Source organism: Petromyzon marinus, chromosome 22 (assembly GCF_048934315.1).
Source record: "Petromyzon marinus isolate PM22_M1 ecotype Great Lakes invasive population chromosome 22, UKy_Petmar_22M1.pri1.0, whole genome shotgun sequence".
In the NCBI taxonomy this organism is placed as follows: domain Eukaryota; kingdom Metazoa; phylum Chordata; class Hyperoartia; order Petromyzontiformes; family Petromyzontidae; genus Petromyzon; species Petromyzon marinus.
Genome location: NC_133688.1, coordinates 10,701,120 through 10,720,581, shown reverse-complemented (window position 1 = coordinate 10,720,581; position 19,462 = coordinate 10,701,120). Strand labels below are relative to the sequence as shown.

The 19,462-nt window shown below is 44.1% G+C and overlaps 1 protein-coding gene across 2 annotated transcripts in view; it reads left to right on the top strand.

Annotated features, from left to right (window-relative positions):
• Positions 1–19,462, top strand: part of LOC116945018 (uncharacterized) — an 87,586-nt gene that overhangs the window by 59,993 nt on the left and 8,131 nt on the right. For both annotated transcript variants that reach the window (XM_032959071.2, XM_076068717.1), the window contains 10 exons: positions 1,908–1,988; positions 6,262–6,306; positions 7,140–7,247; positions 8,369–8,413; positions 9,805–9,885; positions 10,331–10,366; positions 11,961–12,014; positions 12,805–12,858; positions 15,092–15,118; positions 16,922–16,957. In XM_032959071.2, coding sequence (XP_032814962.2) covers positions 1,908–1,988; positions 6,262–6,306; positions 7,140–7,247; positions 8,369–8,413; positions 9,805–9,885; positions 10,331–10,366; positions 11,961–12,014; positions 12,805–12,858; positions 15,092–15,118; positions 16,922–16,957 — 567 coding nt within the window. The remainder of the gene's footprint in view (positions 1–1,907; positions 1,989–6,261; positions 6,307–7,139; positions 7,248–8,368; positions 8,414–9,804; positions 9,886–10,330; positions 10,367–11,960; positions 12,015–12,804; positions 12,859–15,091; positions 15,119–16,921; positions 16,958–19,462) is intronic.

Below are 19,462 nucleotides of genomic sequence, written 5' to 3'. Positions count from 1 at the left end.
ATGAATGAATGACGTCACGAAGCAGTCCTCACGGAGCCGCAGGTTGCTGACCCCCGGGGTTAGACGTTTCGCTAATGAGATAAATGACTAAGCAGTGCGCTCTGGTCCTGCTACTGCAGTAACCACGTAAGGTCCAGCAGTCACAGGGCAGTCAATACACTAGGGTGCTACTGTGAACTCCTGACAGCAACTTAAAACTGACTTAAAGGTATATATTTTGTAACTGGTACTGCCTGTGCATTTGTACGGGATACACGGCCAGGGTGGAGGGTGGGTGTGTTTGGGGGCGGATTGATAAAGTACAACAAGTTGGCCAAGTAGGGGGCACAGGTGGTGCATCGGCCAGTCATCTTAGTCAATCAACCCATGGCACCTGGGTCTGTCCCCTGACCGCCTGGCAGCGGACGTTCGACGCTTCACGTGGCCTTAAAGTGCACCTAGCCTGGCACAAGCGCCGTGGTAACATCACCGCCACTTAGTGGCGAATGGCGGTTGTTGTTGTTGGGGTGCATGACATCAATGCGACGCATGAACCCAGCTCCACGCTGTGGGATGCGGCGGGTGACTTCACCATCGTGCAATTGCCCGCCTGAGTACCAGCTAGCAAGCCAGCAAAACTTTTTTTCCAATACAGTATGGTCATCCAATTTTTTTTAACTGGTTTGATAGAGTCTAGGATGTACAGCTGAGGAGTGTTTATCATATTAAGAATAATAATAACAATTTGGTTATGTTTTTGTAGGGCTGTAGCTTCCTTTAAGTCACAAGTGTTCAATATTCCTTCACATTAATCGTAAGAACATTTGTGAGATCCAACCAAACATCGGAGGCTTGTGCATGGGATTCATTGCCTCGTTGCCTAAAGCAAATGTGGTTCCCTCCTGAACATTTCTAAACTCTTCTTGAGCCACAACAGTGCGGCCTCAAATCCCAAGCTCATCCAAGTGGGCACTTGTGGCAGAGAGCTTGACTCACAATTAGAACCCTCGGTGACTCAAATCTCATACCGGATTCAAGTATAGTGTCATTCGGGAATGTGGAATTTACACCATTGGAGATGAGCGCTGCCTCAAAGCCCGTTTGAGGACAGTAAATGTGACTTTCACTTAATCATGTGATCAGCGTCCACGTATTTCCGTTGTAGAATAATTTGACGTTTTCGCTCTCTTTTTTTGCAACAATTGTAGCCCCAATTGTTGCCATTGCAGTCATATCAATTGTGATACCACGAGTCTCCCAATAGTCTGAGGTCAACACAGGATCGCGTTACGTCAGGAAAAAGCGCGTGAAGATGACATCGCATTCTTACTTCTGGAGGCATCACAATAGGCCTTGCTTTGCTCACAATAGCTGATTCATATTCTTATTTTGCAAAGAGTTGTGAACCAATATATTCACATATTTCAGTCCGTAACAACTACATTGAATAAAGTTGATTTTGGTCCTCGCATTTTGGTTTTATTAAATTAAATACACATTCATACAATACTGTCGTTGTATAGTGCAGTTATTGGTGATTAGGATGAGAAAATTTAATTTTACAGAATATGATGAAGGTCCAGATTGTATACAATGGGTTTTTTGTGCAGCTGTTGGTGGCTAGACCGAGACCACCAATTTTGTATACCTTATAAATAGGTTTAATAATGGGTTTATATCCAGAATTGAACCCAAAATCAATTCCCGGGACTTTAAAAAAATGCACTCTTTATTGCAACAATGCAATAAACTAACAATTCACAAGTAACCTAATTTCGACCTTGGATCTTTAACCTTTTATATTCCACCTGCTTAATCGGTTTAACCCATCATCAATTACATTATAAACGAACCCGTGGGGGGAATTACCAAAAAGATGAATTCCCATAGCTTTTTACGAATCACTGGCCATGACTCCGCCCTCCCAGGGTCCCTCCGGTCTGGACGGGGAACCTGGTTCTACTGACATCCGGGACTACAACTACGGCCTTCTACGAGATGCCATGCAGGTGAGCTGCCTGGCTTATTTCCGGGGCATACCACATCTTAAAGATGCTTGCATGAAATAGGATACTGCATATGCAAACGGATTCAAGCGGACTTGAACACAGATTGTAGATGTGATCGTATGAATGCTTTCAAGTGCTTTGAGAATGAAAGTGCCAGCCTCAGATGGTGTATGGAGATACATTTTACATCTACACCCCCTTTGTCAATCCACTGCTGGATGAAGGCGCTTGCACACCACGTGGGTCGTAGGGGTTGTTTGAATATACTTCACCCAGCACGCCACCACTGCCGAGCAGTGCTGGCTGTGCACGCCTGAAATCCAGCACTGTGAAGGCAGTGACGGTTGGTGGATCGCACAAATGTTGCGAAACTCCATTCCCATGAGTGTCGAGCAGGTGCCTTACCCTGGGTGTACGCGAGAAGGCAGTACAGAAAATGTAAACAAATAACATCTTTCCTATTCTTGGTTCTTTCGGTAAAGTCACGTAGAAGGGAAACAATAAAATAATAAAAATATAAAACAATAAAATTCTCACGACGTTTCGACTGCAACACAAGCAATCATCATCAGGTGTGAAAGCCACAGCAAGAAAATTTGAAAAAAGTGGCGTTTTTTTACGTTAGCACCACGGAGAGCGATTTGGCGGTTATTCAGATGGACGAGGCCATCTATGTTCGGAAAAGAGGAGGGTGGAGACGAAAATAATGGATGCAGTCTGAAAGCCACCGTAAGCGTGAACAATCAATTTAGACCCGAAATGGTTTATCAAATCCTTCCAATGATTGCTAAGCCAGAATCCATCTTCTTGGTTGAAATTGTCTCTGTGTTTGTATATGTGGATAGCCTCATGAACGAATATCTCATGGTAGCCAGGTGGCTTGCAAAGAACCTCTGTCTTGGAGAAGTCAATGTCATGTGAGCCTATTGAATTATAACAGTGATCTGCCACGGCCGAGATGTTGGTCCTACCATGTTTTAGGCCTGCTTTGTGTTCACGAATGCGGTCCGAGACATGTCGTTTGGTTTCTCCAATGTAACTACTACCACAGAGGCAACTTAGTTTATAGACGCCAGAGTACTGTATGTCCGGAATCACATCTTTTACAGACGGAACCAGATCACGGATTTTATGTAATGTGTTGAATCGGACCTGGATCATGTGTTTATTCAAGATTTTGGAGATCTTTTTTGTGATCCCCGCAATGTAGGGTAAAGTGATGGTTTTGAAAGGCTCCTCAAGAGGGTCCTTCTTCATGGTTGGAGTGATAGGTTTGCGGATCGTGTAGTCGGAGTAACCATTAGCTTTAAGAGCTTGGTTGCGTACTTGAGTTCACTGGCTATGTGTTCCTGGTCGGATATGCATTGGGCTCTATGGTGCAGAGTCTTGATGAGGGAATTCTTCTGGGATGGATGGTGGTGGGAATCCGGTTTCAGGTAAGCATCCGTATGGGTAGCTTTCCTGTAGACAGAGTGGCTTATTGAACCATCAAGTCTCTTTTTTATTAGGACATCTGGCCACATGGCCGGCCTGCTCTAGACCAATTCCTCGACCACATCAATTCCAAACACGTCTACAAACTAAGTTGCCTCTGTGGTAGTAGTTACATTGGAGAAACCAAACGACATGTCTCGGACCGCATTCGTGAACACAAAGCAGGCCTAAAACATGGAAGGACCAACACCTCGGCCGTGGCAGATCATTGTTATAATTCAGTAGGCTCACATGACATTGACTTCTCCAAGACAGAGGTTCTTTGCAAGCCACCTGGCTACCATGAGATATTCGTTCATGAGGCTATCCACATATACAAACACAGAGACAATTTCAACCAAGAAGATGGATTCTGGCTTAGCAATCATTGGAACGATTTGATAAACCATTTCGGGTCTTAATTGATTGTTCACGCTTACGGTGGCTTTCAGACCACATCCATTATTTTCGTCTCCCCCCTCCTCTTTTCCCGAACATAGATGGACTCATCCATTTGAAAAACTGCCAAATCGCTCTCCGTGGTGCTAATGTTAAAAAACACCACTTTTTTCAAATTTTCTTACTGTGGTTTTCACACCTGATGATGATTGCTTGTGTTGCAGTCGAAACGTCGTGAGAATTTTATTGTTTTATATTTTTATTATTTTATTGTTTCCCTTCTACGTGACTTTACGGAAAGAACCAAGAATATGAATCCCTGCAGTCACGAAAGCTTTAAATAAATTGTTTACATCTTTCCTATCTGTATGGAACAGTAACTAATGAGCATTTTTTTGTTTATGTGACAAACCTTACTAATTGACTGTGTCGGGTGGTGGTGGGTTTAACCACACATTTATATTTACGCGATCTAACTCAAAACACCTCTATTATTTATAAGATGTGTCGCGAAAGCCTATGCGTTAAACTATAACAGCGTGCTGGCCCCTTCACATGCTTGGGTTTTCTCCGGGTGCTCTGATTTTCCCCCACATGTACATACAATCACTCATTATTTTGCTGAAAAGATCTAAATAAATATATACACCTCTGTCAGTTTAACACGTAGGCTTTTGCGACCAATATTATTCATAATTAAGGTTTTTGGGTTAGATCGCGTTATTTATAAATGTGTCATAACCCTGCACCACCCGACACGGCCAATCAGCAAAAAAATTGCCCGATGATGCTGGATGTAATTACCAGCGAAGCGTCGTACTCAAACTCTAAATGTTTTGGATTCACTCTTCAACACACCGGTGGGCTAAAATAGTGAACTATTTGTCTTTTGTCAACGTGACACTTTTTTGCTGATTGGCCATGTCGGGTGGTGGAGGGTTACGACACATTTATAAATAATGCGATCTAACCCAAAAAACCTTTATTATGAATACACCTCTGTGTTTGTAGATTATGCAATATTGTGAGATTCAATTGCATAAATGCGCGATACAATAAACAAATCAATAGTATTATATGGATTGGCCCAGCTATCACTAAACATTTGAACTCAGGAAACTGGCTTTAGAGCTCTGTGCGCTAACCACTGCACTTCCACTCCACCCACATGAGGCTAGCAGCTAAACGTGTGATGAATTTCAGTCCTAGTCTGAGCAGCGCAAACCTTCACATCTTCATCAGGGGCAGATAAATTAGATATGTATTTCACACAGCAATGAGACCTGATGACCAGTGCATTGTGCATCGGGTTTTGAGGATTTAATTTTAATTTTGATTAAACATGTGGGTGTACAAGATCCCATTGTGTGCAAGTGGCTTCAAGGCCAATTAACCACATTTTCCATTATGAAACCCTAATTCTCTGCGCTGAATCCAAGGGACCAAACCCGCTGACGGGGAAAAAACGTATGCATTATTAAGGTGGTTATTTTGGAGTGATAGTAGGACAGCAGCCTGTGTAATTACCAAGGACTGAACACGTTGAGATGGTAACGGAGTCTTATGGGCATAGCTTGTTCATGAATGTTTAAGGTGCTTATGATGATTTTAATGGAAAAAGACGCCAGTATCCGGCCTCAGTGAGAAGCTAGAATGTGAAGGGAGTAGAGAATGTTGTGTATGTAAGTAATCCGCATTGTACAAGGGTTTGTGAGAAGGGTAGATTGTATTCAGTGGACTGCACAAATCAATTTTTAAAAGTGACGATATGTCCTCCAATGTTACACAGTGGGTGTTTACGTCGGGTGTAATATCTGTGTCATTGTACACATCAGAAAAGTGGATGTTATTGAGGCAACTGGAGAACAAGCTTCTGGTCTTTCGAGATAAGAGCTTGTGGAGGATGCTAGGAATTTCATGACAGGACGCAGGGAAAAGTATCCTAAAGGCACAAACTATAACGTAGCGCCTAGCATAGCACAGCATACAATAATATCCGTAAGAAGGGGCGATTGCCGATGGTCAAGAATAATAACGAAGTGGCAGCCAAGGATTGGAACGCACCCGCGTGGATGTCCACCGAGGAGATAGAGCGATGAAGTTCGCTGTTCAGGTGCCAGGTCGATTATATAACCGCAGGATTGTGAGAGGTGGCTGCGACTTGAGGAGGCCTTCATCCAGCAGTGGATTGACCACGGCTGACGACGACGACGATGATGGTGAAAATAATCGAAGACACAATCAGGTTGTGGTGGGTAGGGCCCTTATGCAGGTTTGGGGTTTGTGGGTTACCGAGATGAGCATTGAAGTGACACCCAGGGGTTTGGTAACAAAGGTAAGACAATGTGAGTAGGCCTGCAATGATCCCTGAATCGTGTTGTTATTTTAATTGTTTTTGCAGGGTCCTCCTGGCCCCCCGGGTTTGCCAGGACCTCGCGGCCCCCAGGTTTGTCATTTTATTAAACTCTTTGTGCGCCCTTTTTCCTGACATTAAATGAAGCTCTGCTGCTTCGAAGTTCCAATATATCTTTTAGTCGGTGTTGAACATTGAGCCAGTGGCTTCATCTTCTGAATATTGAGCCAGCTGCATCATCTCCTGAATATTGAGCCAGCTGCTTCATCTAAATATTGAGCCAACTGCTTCATCTTCAGAATATTGAGCCAACTGCTTCATCTTCTGAATATTGAGCTAATTGCTTCATCTTTTGAATATTGAGCCAGCTGCATCATCTTCTGAATATTGAGCCAGCTGTGCCGTCTTCTGAATATTGAGCCAGCTGCATCATCTTCTGAATATTGAGCCAGCTGCTTCATCTTCTGAATATTGAGCCAGCTGCATCATCTTCTGAATATTGAGGCAGCTGCTTCAACTTCAGAATATTGAGCCAGCTGCATCATCTTCTGAATATTGAGCCAGCAGCTTCATCTTCTGAATATTGAGCCAGCTGCTTCATCTTCTGATGCCTTTTTCCTGGCATAAATTTAAGCTCTGCTGCTCAGAAGTTCTAGAACCATGTTTGAACAGCCCATGAAAAGGCCAATAGCACAATATGAGCACAATCATAATTTAGCTAATGGCGAAATGCAAATATATGCAGTGTACATAACTAACATAATCGATATGATGTAAAAGCAGATATCCTGGTATCCCCTAAAAAATAAATAACTTAGCAATGTGCTCTAACCCGTTTAGGTAAACGACTCTGACTTTTTTGATTGATTGCCTCATATAATAATTGACTGCATGAACGATTGATTGTGTTGGCCGTTGCTGCGCAGGGAGTGAGTGGACTCCCTGGAGAGCTGGGTCCCCCCGGAATCCCGGGGACACCAGGGCTACCCGGATCAATGGGGGAGCGCGGATTCCTTGGGCCCCTGGGTCCCCCTGTGAGTACGGACTCTCGCAATCGCACCTGCTAAAGTCAAAGATCCCTCGGATAGCCTTTAACAGACTTTTGAGGCAGGTGCTGTTTGCGGACAGCTATTAAGGTTGGTATGGCACACGGCAGGCGGATCGCCAGCATTATGTCCAATTGCTTTTGTCTGCCTAAGTGGCAGTGTTTGCACATCGTATAAGGTACCCATTTAAGGCTGAGTTGACGTAGGGGAGGCCGAGGACCAGTTCAGATATTCATCACCAATGTTGTCTGTGAGTTTTCATTGAACTCCTAGGTATTGCCTGGCAACGTAAGTAAGTGATTGTTGAAATGTAATTACCTCTCCGTGGTGGCGCACACCAACAATCCGGCATGGGGGAGGTGAGGGTCGCTAGATCGTACAAATTTTGTCGAACTCCCTTCCCATTAGGCGTCGAGGTACCATACCCTGTTTTGCCAGAAGGCAGTACAGCAAATATCGATTCCACCTGTTCCACCTGTATAGGACAGAGTGTTGACCCTGGCACACGTGGGTTTTCTCTGGGTGCTCCATTTTCCTCCCACATCGAAACTATATATTAAGAAGAAAACATCTTAAAATACAGAGGACCACAGAACTTCGGCAGTGGTCGGAGACTGCTCACTGCTTGGCTGCTGCCTTCCCACTTCTTTGGTTCCTTGCGCCTCTGAGTCGTTCTCTCTTTGACAGTGAGCAAATAATGTGCAGCACGTTACAAGTTGAAATCACTATTATTACCGGCATATTATCGTCATAAACTACAACTCAATATAGACATAATACTGCTTTCGCTCATAGTAAGTGATGCTTCCACTTGATAATTAGCAGGAGTGGCCGACTCGTAATCAGGAGATCGTGAGTTCAAATGCTGCCTGGTCAGGGATTGACTCAGCCCGTCATTCCTCCAGAGTCCAAAAGTTGAGTACTGCATTGTATGAAGGCAATGGTGAGACAGGTCCTCGGCTGAAGTGAATGTGGAATTTCCACAACTGGCCTAAGCACCATTAATGAACATGTTTGAATGTGGGGACAAACTTTGAATTGGTGAACTGCGAGAAACAACTGACGCCTCCATGCCTAACACAGCACTAAGATCATCTTTGTGTTTTCAGGGTAGCAAAGGAGATGCTGGAGAAAAGGGGGACAAGGGTGACATGGTACGCATGATGTGTAAACAATATCTTCGTTAACGAATTTCACCGCGAGATTTGAATGATCACGTGAATCAGCTCAATATGGACGACACAATAGCAGCGCCGTCGTGCCCTCTCTCTGTGAATTTAATCAGGACCCTCGCGTGAGCGTCGTGAGACTCGGCGTGGCATTTCTGAGTAAGCAATTGTGATCATAACAACAACAAAGTGGCACGTTAACAATTTACAGTCAAAGTCCGTTTTATCCAGAGTAAACGGGACAATCAGTACCCCCCCTTCCCGAATATCCAGGGTCCCAACACGGTATTCACTCGTTTATCCCCTGAGCGTGACCACAGGATAACCCCCGGGATGAGTGTAAGAATTTGCGGGATAACTCCCTTTGTTTGGAAGAGGCACCGCCCCTACCCACAATGCATCACCAAAAAAACGTCACTAAACGGGGGCGTGGCCAGTAGGCAAGCACGTTGGGGGCCACCCTCGATGGGCGTTCGGTGACGGCAGGAGGTCACAGTCATCAAGTTGCCTGGCCTCTCGGGCACCAATCCTAATTGGCTCTTTCCTAACGGGTTGCGGCCAAGATGACGAAATGTTAACTACCTCGCCTGATATACAGGAGGTTCATGGGTTCGATCCGGACCCTGATGCCTGCTGTATATTTGGAGTTTGCGTATCTCTGTCCCCGTGGTTGCATGGATTTTTCTCCGGGTCCTCTGGATTTTCCCTCCACACTTAGAATCAACATGTGTTTAGAGTATGTGGCTTCTATAAATTTCCACATGATAAGCCACTTCGTTGAGCTATCATCTATGGCCACGTCGCTTCTGAAAAGAGCTATATAGCTCAGTGGGCCTTACCTGGTACAATAAAAAGAATAGTTTAGTTTCTAACGTGAGATGGTTATGGGAAGGGAGCTTGCTTTCCATGATGTTCGGAGAGACCCCTGAAGGACGAGCAACTCAACAATGAAGTGCAGGAAGCACCGCATCAGCATCTGCACACTCATACTTTGACTTATTGGCAGGAAGTGGTCCTCGGGTCTTTTAATCCACTTTACCCTGGATAACCCCAGATATTTGAAAGAATCTGTCAAGCAACTCCAATTTTCTGTGGTCCCAACCTGCGACAATTCTAAGTGTTTGCCGAATAACTCCGTGCAACCATGGTCTTGACCCCAGATAATTGGATGGCCTTGTTCCCCGGATATTTGTAAGAGAGAACCGGGTTTTTGCCGACCCTGGATAAACAATTTCCACGGACTATCTTGCAGTCTCATCTGGAACAAACGTATACATGTCTATATTTTGACAGCCAGCTACAAGGGTCAGATTGTGTAGGTGTGTGTGTGCAAGTGCCGTTGAAGTGACGCTAGCGTTTTGGCCATGCTCCGTCAGGGCTTGTCGGGGAGATTGGGCGCGCCCGGCGAAAGGGGAGACATCGGAGAAAAGGGCGACCGAGGACCCATGGGCCTTCCGGTAGGTGGCTGATTCATCACCCGCACGCAAGGCCTCATATCGTAACTCCATCACGCTGACACTAGAGAAGGTCTCACGGCTCTCCGGTTTTGATAACTGCAATATGTCAGCATTTCTGGACTCCAGCAGTATTGAATTCTTAACGGTGTGTTTCAGTCATGCAGTCGGAGCGTAAAAGTGCCCCCACGTTTTAACAAGCGTGAATCTATATTTGTTTTGTCTTCGTTGCTTTTCTTCTTTTAATGGTATTTTGGTGGCAAGGTTTCGTGACATCTGTTGGTGGCCTCTTCATCTTCACGCCCTTATTGTCCTACGAGATTCTCGACCACAGAACTGTGGAATTTCCACCACTGGTTCAGGATTTTCAATTGTGACGAGCACTGACCCACACCTTAGTCTGAGTGTATCGTGTTATGTCTTCTGTTCCACCGTCCACACTGTGTAGGGGGCATCAGGACTGAGTGGACCATCGGGAACAACAGTGAGTCAACTGATATTTCTGTTTGATATTCTTGTTGGGTTCTTTATTTCATTAACACATTTTAAAAAGCTCATGTCTTTAGATTTTTTTCAGAGTTTTGCTTGGAATGCTGATAAGACGATTCCGCATTAAGAGTTTCACTTGTATTAAGAAATCAAGAGTTCTCAGCAAAAACCCACGCATTTGACAGACTAATACTTCAACTGTGCACAGAAAGGTCAGCAACCGACTTGCTATACTGCCACCACTTCAGGTGGGTCTCACGTGCTCTTAGCGTTATCCACTACTCCCACCTCCCATCCACTGGAATACGGAGCAGGGAGCCTCCCATTTGCTTAGCAGAGAGCCGGGCTATGCCCTGATAGGCTGAGCGAAGCGGCCAGTCATTTGGAATAGCAGGATCGGCCAGAGGACTCCTGATTGGCTGCAATATTTCAAGATTGAACGCCGCGGGTGTGAAATTCGCAAGCATCCTGAGAAGAAGAAGGGAGCAGGGGGACACCGTGCGGATGAAAATGGAGACGTGGCCGTTACTTGGGGGGGGGGGTCATCTTTAGCTGCTTGGGCGCTCAAATCCCTACGCGGTGTATGAGTCAAATAAAACATCCTTTGGGACTCTGCCTTGTGTGTGCCAGCCCCTCTTTTGACGGCTCTACACAGGTCTGCACAACCAAACCTCGCTTGCTCCGCTCTGTGCACCAGTGAGGAGTCCATTCGAGTGTAAACTCCACGGTCGTGATTACTGCGCTGCACTTCGTTGCTGGCGATGCAAAGGTCTCAACACCGGTGGCAATTAGTATCCGAATAAACGAGGAAACTCTCTTGCAAAGTTTGGATATTCTGTTGCGATGCATGTGTTTTCTCCATACACTCCTGTTTCCTCCCACACACAAAACACAACACAATTAAAATAATAACTGGACAAACTAAAACTCTACTTTTTCTTTATTTTACCAAGTAAGGCCCACTGAGCTATAGAGTTCTTTTTTAGAAGCCACCTGGCCACAAATGATGGCTCAACGAAGTGGCTTATCGCGTGGAAATTTCTAGCAGCAGCTACAAACTCTAAACCCACATTGCTAACAACTCATGCAGCACTTTAATGGAAAATGGTCACGGAAAATGACAGTGGCTTTTCTCACTCAAGTTGAAGCAATATTAATTTCCATTAATTGAAATGTGCTATGTGACTTTCTAGACTTCAACATGACGCTACTGCACTGCAACTCAATAGGTTAAATTCTCGTCTTAAAATTGCCAAATAATTCCGATTTCTCTCAAACACGAGTTGAAGTCTTCTTTGCCAACTGTCAGGGAGATAAATGTCAAAACGATTTTTTGTGGATGTATTGTCAAGGATGGAATCAGGGCAAACATCTCTTGCATTCGCCATAACCTTCTTCTCACTGTCGCAACTTCTCCTTTTACGCTCCTCACCCTAAATTGATTGTTTTTCCTCTTGACTTTCACTTGCTTTCTTCATACATTCTGTCCTCTGCGTTTCACCTGTCTTCCCTCATCGACCAAACATATGCAATGCTCTGCCTCATTCTCTCAACAACGCTCTCCCATCACCCCCCGATTTTATCACCAGGGGCCAGTGGGACTTCCGGGGCCCTTAGGACCAGCCGGGCCAAAAGGCGAGAAGGTACTAAGACACGAACAGCGGCGACTCGTGACTTGAGACTCACGGCATTGGGACACAGTGCTGTCCACTCAAGGTTGGGTTACCTACATATCGGGTGACTCTCAGGCTGGGAAAATCGTAAAGTGCTCGATTTATCGATGGAAAATACGCACGTTCGTTTCATAACGTCCTCGATGCAATTCAAATATTACAACTGTATTTAATATAAAATGCTAATTTTGAAAATGCATCCTTGCTCAAATGAGCAAGAGGGAAGCAATCATCGACATTGCTTAATCGGAGCCAAGTTCTATAGGATGACTGCTGTTGAATTATCGATTTTTTTTTATCATGTTCATCGACCGCAAATAATTGAACTTGCAAGCTTCTGATTGAGAGACAAGCATTCTAACTGGCATCAACAACCCAATCTGATTCGCTGCTGCGTGCTGTGCATGCGTTTTCTCTGCGACGTTTAATCATGGAGTGAGCATTGGCGATCCCAGGTCTTTCTTACAAAAGAGAAAACTAATCTCGATGCCTGATTAATTAATATTTAATTCAGGAGATTCAGACGTCATTCTGTGATATTGCCACAGTCCAAATTCCAATTGTCAATGATAAAAAGTTTCCAACGTTTCTGCTGTAACTAGGCATTTTCTGGTTTTCTATACCAAAAAAAAAATAATCTCAGTTGGCTTTCACTTGGCTAAATAAAGGACATTTTTTGGACACATTTAATCGCAATCTGAATTTCGTGACTGAGATGGGAATTTGTGGTTTTGCTGATGAATGCACTGCCTTTTCACAGGGTGAGAATGGAGAGCATGGAATTATGGGAAAGCAGGGGCCACCAGGTCATCCGGTAAGTCACGTGACCCGGGACACTGGCCAGTTGTCATGGGCATCATTTTAACACATTTTCTCATTGGTACATTCCAATGGGAGCAGAAGGAAGCTGGTTGTAATCACCAACGAAACGTCGTCCTCGAATTGTAAATGTGGTGGGGTTACCCTCTAACGCAACGGGTGTGCTGAAGTAGTAACTAATTGGCACGTTTTGTTTACATGACAAACCTTACTAATTGGCTGTGTCGGGTGGTGGAGCGTTTTACGACGCATTTATATTTACGCGATCTAACCCAACAAACCAAACCTTTATTATGCATTCCAATGGAATTAATGGTCAGCGATGGCATAGGCCTCTACTTTATAAGTAACACAGTGTATTGAAAATGTCAGCGAAGCAGATAGTCTAAACATTGTTGCCTTAGTATGTCTAGCATTCACATTGATTCTTTCGAATATTAAGATTTCCATGTTTGGGGTATCTGTGGCTCTTACATTCACACGTATGCAAGTCCTACCAATCCACTACCCTTGGATTCGGACCTCCCCAACCGCTGTGTGGATAGTGATGTGTTATTTGACCATGCTTCATTCACGCCGATCAGTGCGGGTCAGTGAAAGCTGTGAGCATCGATGTGCAAACAGACTTAATACATCACGACAGTGGATCTTTCTGCAGGCACTGGTCAGGTTGCAAACCTGCTAAGCTTCCAAGGTCTGATGTGATTGAGCATATTTTCAGGTGCTTTGCTCGTAGGCTCCTAAATCAATAATTATAAAATAATAAGTGTAATCATTTATGCACTCTCACGAACTGCTGGGATTCAGCACCACGCTTAGATACATCTCGGCTTTATCGATTTCGGGATTCACTTGCGAACTTGTGACGGGATACACGCGTGTGGGAAAACAAAGCATCAGGAAGGGAATTTAGCAAACCCGAAAACTCGGTCACTACGTTAGAGTTGTAAGGACCGGTGTGCGTGCCGCAGTACAATCCCCCGTGACGGGGGCGTGAGTGTTCATGGCAGGTGGTGCGTAATCCTGTCCCGGGCCTCCCCTGGGTTGATTCGGCCTTAAATGAGTGTCTAATGGAGTATTACAACACGAGCTCTTGGGAGACAGAAAATGGCCAGGCATGCCAGTATCATCCACCCATGTGCCGTGCTGGCCTCAATAGCCGTTCACTCACAGCACGTTCTAATACGGTTTCTAAGACTAAACAGAGGGTCATTATTATAGTCTTTGATTCAAATAGTACTTGAAAAATAAAGATCCAATTATTACAATAACATATATAATAGTTGATATGTTTAAAATATGTTTATATGTATTATGTTTTTTTTTGTCGAGTTATGTTTTCTCGTCAATAATGAGACTACTTTATTATTATTTCCCAACCCTTAAAAAATGAAACAATATTCATGAGTCTTTCGGTAAAGTCACGTTGATAATTTCAAAGAAAATAAGAAAATAACAAAAAACTATGACGTTTTGATCGCAATACAAGCGGTCGTCTTCAGGAAAAGGGGGCTTAGCTTCCAAGGCAAACTGTTTATCAGGGTTTGAAATGGGCGTAGCCCAAATGTCAGCAGCCAATGATAATGTAAATGGTGGGCAGCCAGCCTGACGGTGGTTGGTTTTCCACCATAAAAGGGCTGCCAGGTGAAAATTTGCATGTTAATGAGAGATTAGCATGTTAATGGGAGATCGCAGAGCCGCAACCAAGAGATCGGCACACGAAAGAGGCTGTGTGAGTGTGAACCCTGTGAAAGCGCAAGTTTGAAATGGGTGTAAAGCACAACTATCATCGGAAGGTGGTAGGCTGGGAACATCATAGCCAGTTATGATTTAAACTGGTTGATAACGTCCTTCCAATTATTTTTCAGTCTGTACTCATCTTCTCAGTTGAAATTGTGTCTGTGTCTATATATACAGATGGCTTTGATTGGTGGAAAACCAACCACCGTCGGGTTGGCTGCCCACCACTTATATTAACATTGGCTGCTGACATTTGGGCAACGCCCATTTCAACCCTTATAAACAGTTTGCCTTGAAATATAACCCCCCCCAATTCCTGAAGATGACCACTTGTGTTGCGATCGAAACGTTGTAGTTTTTTGTTACTTTCTTGAACCTATCTACGTGACTTTACTGAAAAGACCCAAGAATATGAATTCATGCAGTCACGAAAGCTTTAAGTCAAAATGAAACGATGTTATGACCATTTATTGTTGTGTGTTTTTTAGGGAAGGAATGGGCTTACTGGAATGCCGGTACGAATTTACACGTTTTACTTGTTAATTAACGATTCCACTGTGTTGCTTTAATATTATCTAGAAGCCCGCACATCCATTGGACGTAACTGTCCGTCCTTCCAGGCAGCTAGCCAGCCAGCAGAACTTTGTTAGAATATCGTCTGAAAGTACTCGCCGTTAAACGACGGTCCTCCTCCATCCACCCTTGGGTGCCCTCCTCTCACGCATGACAAGCCCCAGGTCCCCCCCCCCGCCAACCCCATACCCCCCTGTCACCTCCCCCTCCTCACGCACCCCTGCCCACACATGCCCCCCCCTTGCCCCCCATGGCCCGCACCCACCACCCATGCTTCCCCTAACTGCTCCTCCATGTGCCTCCATCCACACGTGGAGGAGCGCTGTGTGGTGCGTGGCCTCCAGCAGCCGGGCAGAACTTGCGCTGGCCCAGCAGACAGACAGCAAATTGCAGATAAACCTATTCTTAATGTATACTATGGTAATAACAAAAACGGGTAAAGGTGCAGCCATGCAATTTCTTGCTCATGCCACTGCTGGCAGATAGGGGCCTCCACTGAAGGGAGCTCGATACAGCCCTGCTATCGAGGGCGTTCTCGATAGCAAGGTATTTTGACCAACTTTTGGATGCTGGCCAGACATTTTCAAAGAGGTGGGTGTTTTCCCACTCACACTTTACCTCACACAGAAATGTGGATCGACTAACTGATGTTACCGATTTATCACGCTGCTCGGTGGACAGAGATAAGGGGGGAATCAATAAATTTGCACAATTGTTTCAGAGAATCAAACCGGCGACCTCTGGATTGCAAGACCACCGTGCTGACCGTTACGCCACAGCAGTGTCTCAGTGTCAACCAACTACATTCTATTTGAAAACGGAGCAGCCTTCCATGGCTTCTCCCACCGGCGCCACAGTGGCCAAATGTTAATTACCTCGCCTGGTATGCAGCAGGTCGTAGTATCGATCCCGACCTTGATGGCTGTATATTCGAAGTTTGCGTGTCTCTCTCCCCGTGGTCACGTGGATTTTTCTCAGGGTACTCCGGTTTTTCCCTGCACATTTAGAGTATTTGGCTGTTTTAAATTTACACGTGATAAGCGACTTCGTTGAGCTATCATTTTTGGCGAGATCGCTTCTTAAAAAGAGCCACGTAGCTCAGTGGACCTTACCTGGTAAAAAAGAAGTAGTTTAGTTTTTAGTTTAACTTTTAGAATTCCGAACGTACACTGTATATTACTTTGGCTCTTTGCATATTTTACTGCGTTCTTTGAATTCATCCAAAAAAAATGTGATATATGGTAAATCACAAATAACATCTTAAATTAAGTTTGCAATTTTGTTTGTATTATTAAAACTATTATTTATGTTCTTGTGTTTTAAACCAAAGAAAACACAATTGCAAAAAAGTGCCTTTGAGAAAAAAATCTAAGTGATTTATATTTTTTTAATGAACGTTGAGTCTGTGCCCATTTCCCATTTACGGCCCTGAGCCAGTGGTGGAAATTCCACACTCCTATGGTGGGGGTGATCCCATTTATAGAACTACTGTTGGCTTCGCCACAGAATGGCATTCATTGTATTAACCCCGTAGGCATGATGGGCTGAGTCGACCTCCAGGAATTGAACTCGCAATTTGCTAATCGCAACTTGCAAGCTCTATCACTGAGCCACCCTGCTGGTCAAATACATTGATAAGAAACAAGGCAAAGCGTGGTTCTGCCCTATCTCTCATCCCGAGCATTGTTTAACTGTCGTCTCGGTTTCATCTAATACCGCTGCTGCGCTTGTGTCGTGTGGTGCAGGGACAGCCAGGGCAGCAAGGGGACAAAGGTGACAAGGTGCGGTCCCCCGAATATCAGTGAGACCAAGCCGCTGTTGTGTAAAGTGCTCAGTGGCTCGAGGCACTGAATGCCTTTCAGCCCATTGACCAGAGCAGAACCTGGTTACCAAACCTTTACCGGTATCGGTGTTTTCTGTGTCCTATAAAAGTTAATTGTATGAGAACTTTTTGTTTAATGTAGTCGGTTCTCAATATTATATATTATTGCCGCTCTTTAGCATTCAACATTATTGACGTTTTGCCACTTGAGGTGGCGTTTGTTACGTGAAATATCAGGTGTGTGTGATAGTGTGTTAGCACGGACCACTTAATAGTGGGACAGCCTGGTTCATCTTCATCATCATCACGATCCATGGGCAAGATATATAGCTCCGAGGTGTCCACTGCACATTTCGTCATTTGTTTATCATGTGCATCGGATTCTATTCGTATTTTTTTTCTTCACGGATGAAGTTATGAGCACCCCTTTCGCCAGGAACCTCCTTTTTATCCAGGCTTAGAACTGGCTCAGATATCCGCTGTATTTAGGGCCGTGCTCGTATTCCCACGGCAGCCTTGGCTAAGCGAGCTTGCAACCTAGCTGAGCAGTCCTGTTTTTGTGGCCAAGTTGCTTTCTGGGCCATCACCTCACCAATAACCATAGGGAGATCTCCCATTTTAATTCTGGCAGCCACCAGATGTTAAACCACATTGTCAGTTCTCGTGAGCTTGATGGCCTAAACCTGGCCACCGTTTATTTCACGCACAAACATATTTCATTTCAATTTTCAATAAATTTTGCCGAGCTAACATAATTGCAGAGGTATGCACATGTACACTCACCAACTCAAGCTAAAGAACGCATTCTTGAGGTTATGGTTTTCCAAGCAACACCATTCAGGTAACACGATACATTTATGAATTAGGTTAATATTAATTAATATAATTGCTCAGGCCTTCTGTGAATCGCGTAACTTCTGTGTGGCCACCCCCATTATAAATTCCCTCTTCCCACCAAGCCCTCTGAAAACACATGCTGGTCCATGCAGCATTGAGGCCCTTATGTAGCCTCTTCCTCTCTTTCCTCATCTTTCCTGACTATTTGGTATTGTTTGTCATGTCCCTTCACAGTGAAATCTTGGATTGCGAGCATAATTCGTTCCGGAAACGTGCTCGTAATGCAAAGCACTCGTATATCAAAGCGAATATAATAGAAACTCAGATGATTCGTTCCACAACCCAAAAATACTGTATTCATATAAAAATGATTAATACAAAATACCTTTTTATATTTTTATTATTTAAATGTAATATAAAGTAATCAAATTTATTCATTACATTTAATCGTGGCTGATGTGAGGGAGACGAGAGAGAGGAGAAGAGGAGGGTTATTGTGTAGGACGACTTTCAATTGCAGTACAGTTACTAAAGAACAGTCACTACACTTGGACACGAAATAAAAAAAGGCTTTACGCACACACACGTGGTCACAACACTATAGTACTGTAGTAAACAGTATACACGTGGTCACAACACTATACTGTAGTAAACAGTATACACGTGGTCACAACACTATACTGTAGTAAACAGTATACACGTGGTCACAACACTATACTGTAGTAAACAGTATACACGTGGTAACAACACTATACTGTGGTAAACAGTATACACGTGGTCACAACACTATACTGCAGTAAACAGTATACACGTGGTCACAACACTATACTGCAGTAAACAGTATACACGTGGTCACAACACTAAACTATAGTAAATAGTATACACGTGGTCACAACACTATAGTACTGTTGTAAACAGTATACACGTGGTCACAACACTATAGTACTGTAGCAAACAGTATACACGTGGTCACAACTCTATAGTACTGTAGTAAACAGTAATACACGTGGTCACAACACTATAGTACTGTAGTAAACAGTAATACACGTGGTCACAACACTATAGTACTATAGTAAACAGTATACACGTGGTCACAACACTATAGTACTGTAGTAAACAGTATACACGTGGTCACAACACTATAGTACTGTAGTAAAAAGTATACACGTATTCACAACACGATAGTACTGTAGTAAACAGTATACACGTGGTCACAACACTATAGTACTATAGTAAACAGTATACACGTGGTCACAACACTATAGTACTGTAGTAAACAGTATACACGTGGTCACAACACTATAGTACTGTAGTAAACAGCATACACGTGGTCACACCACTATAGTACTGTAGTAAACAGTATACACGTGGTCACAACACTATAGTACTATAGTAAACAGTATACACGTGGTCACAACACTATAGCATAGAAGATGATTACCCACAATCCCGCAGCGAGAGAGAGAGAGAAGAACCATTGGCTCACTTGTGATCACGTGACGCTCGGCAGACAAAGCGTATACTGTACGTACTGCTCGTATTGCAAGACATCGCTCGTTTATCAAATTATCATTTATTAAAAAATCTCGTCTTGCAAAACACTCGCAGACCAAGTTACTCGCAATCT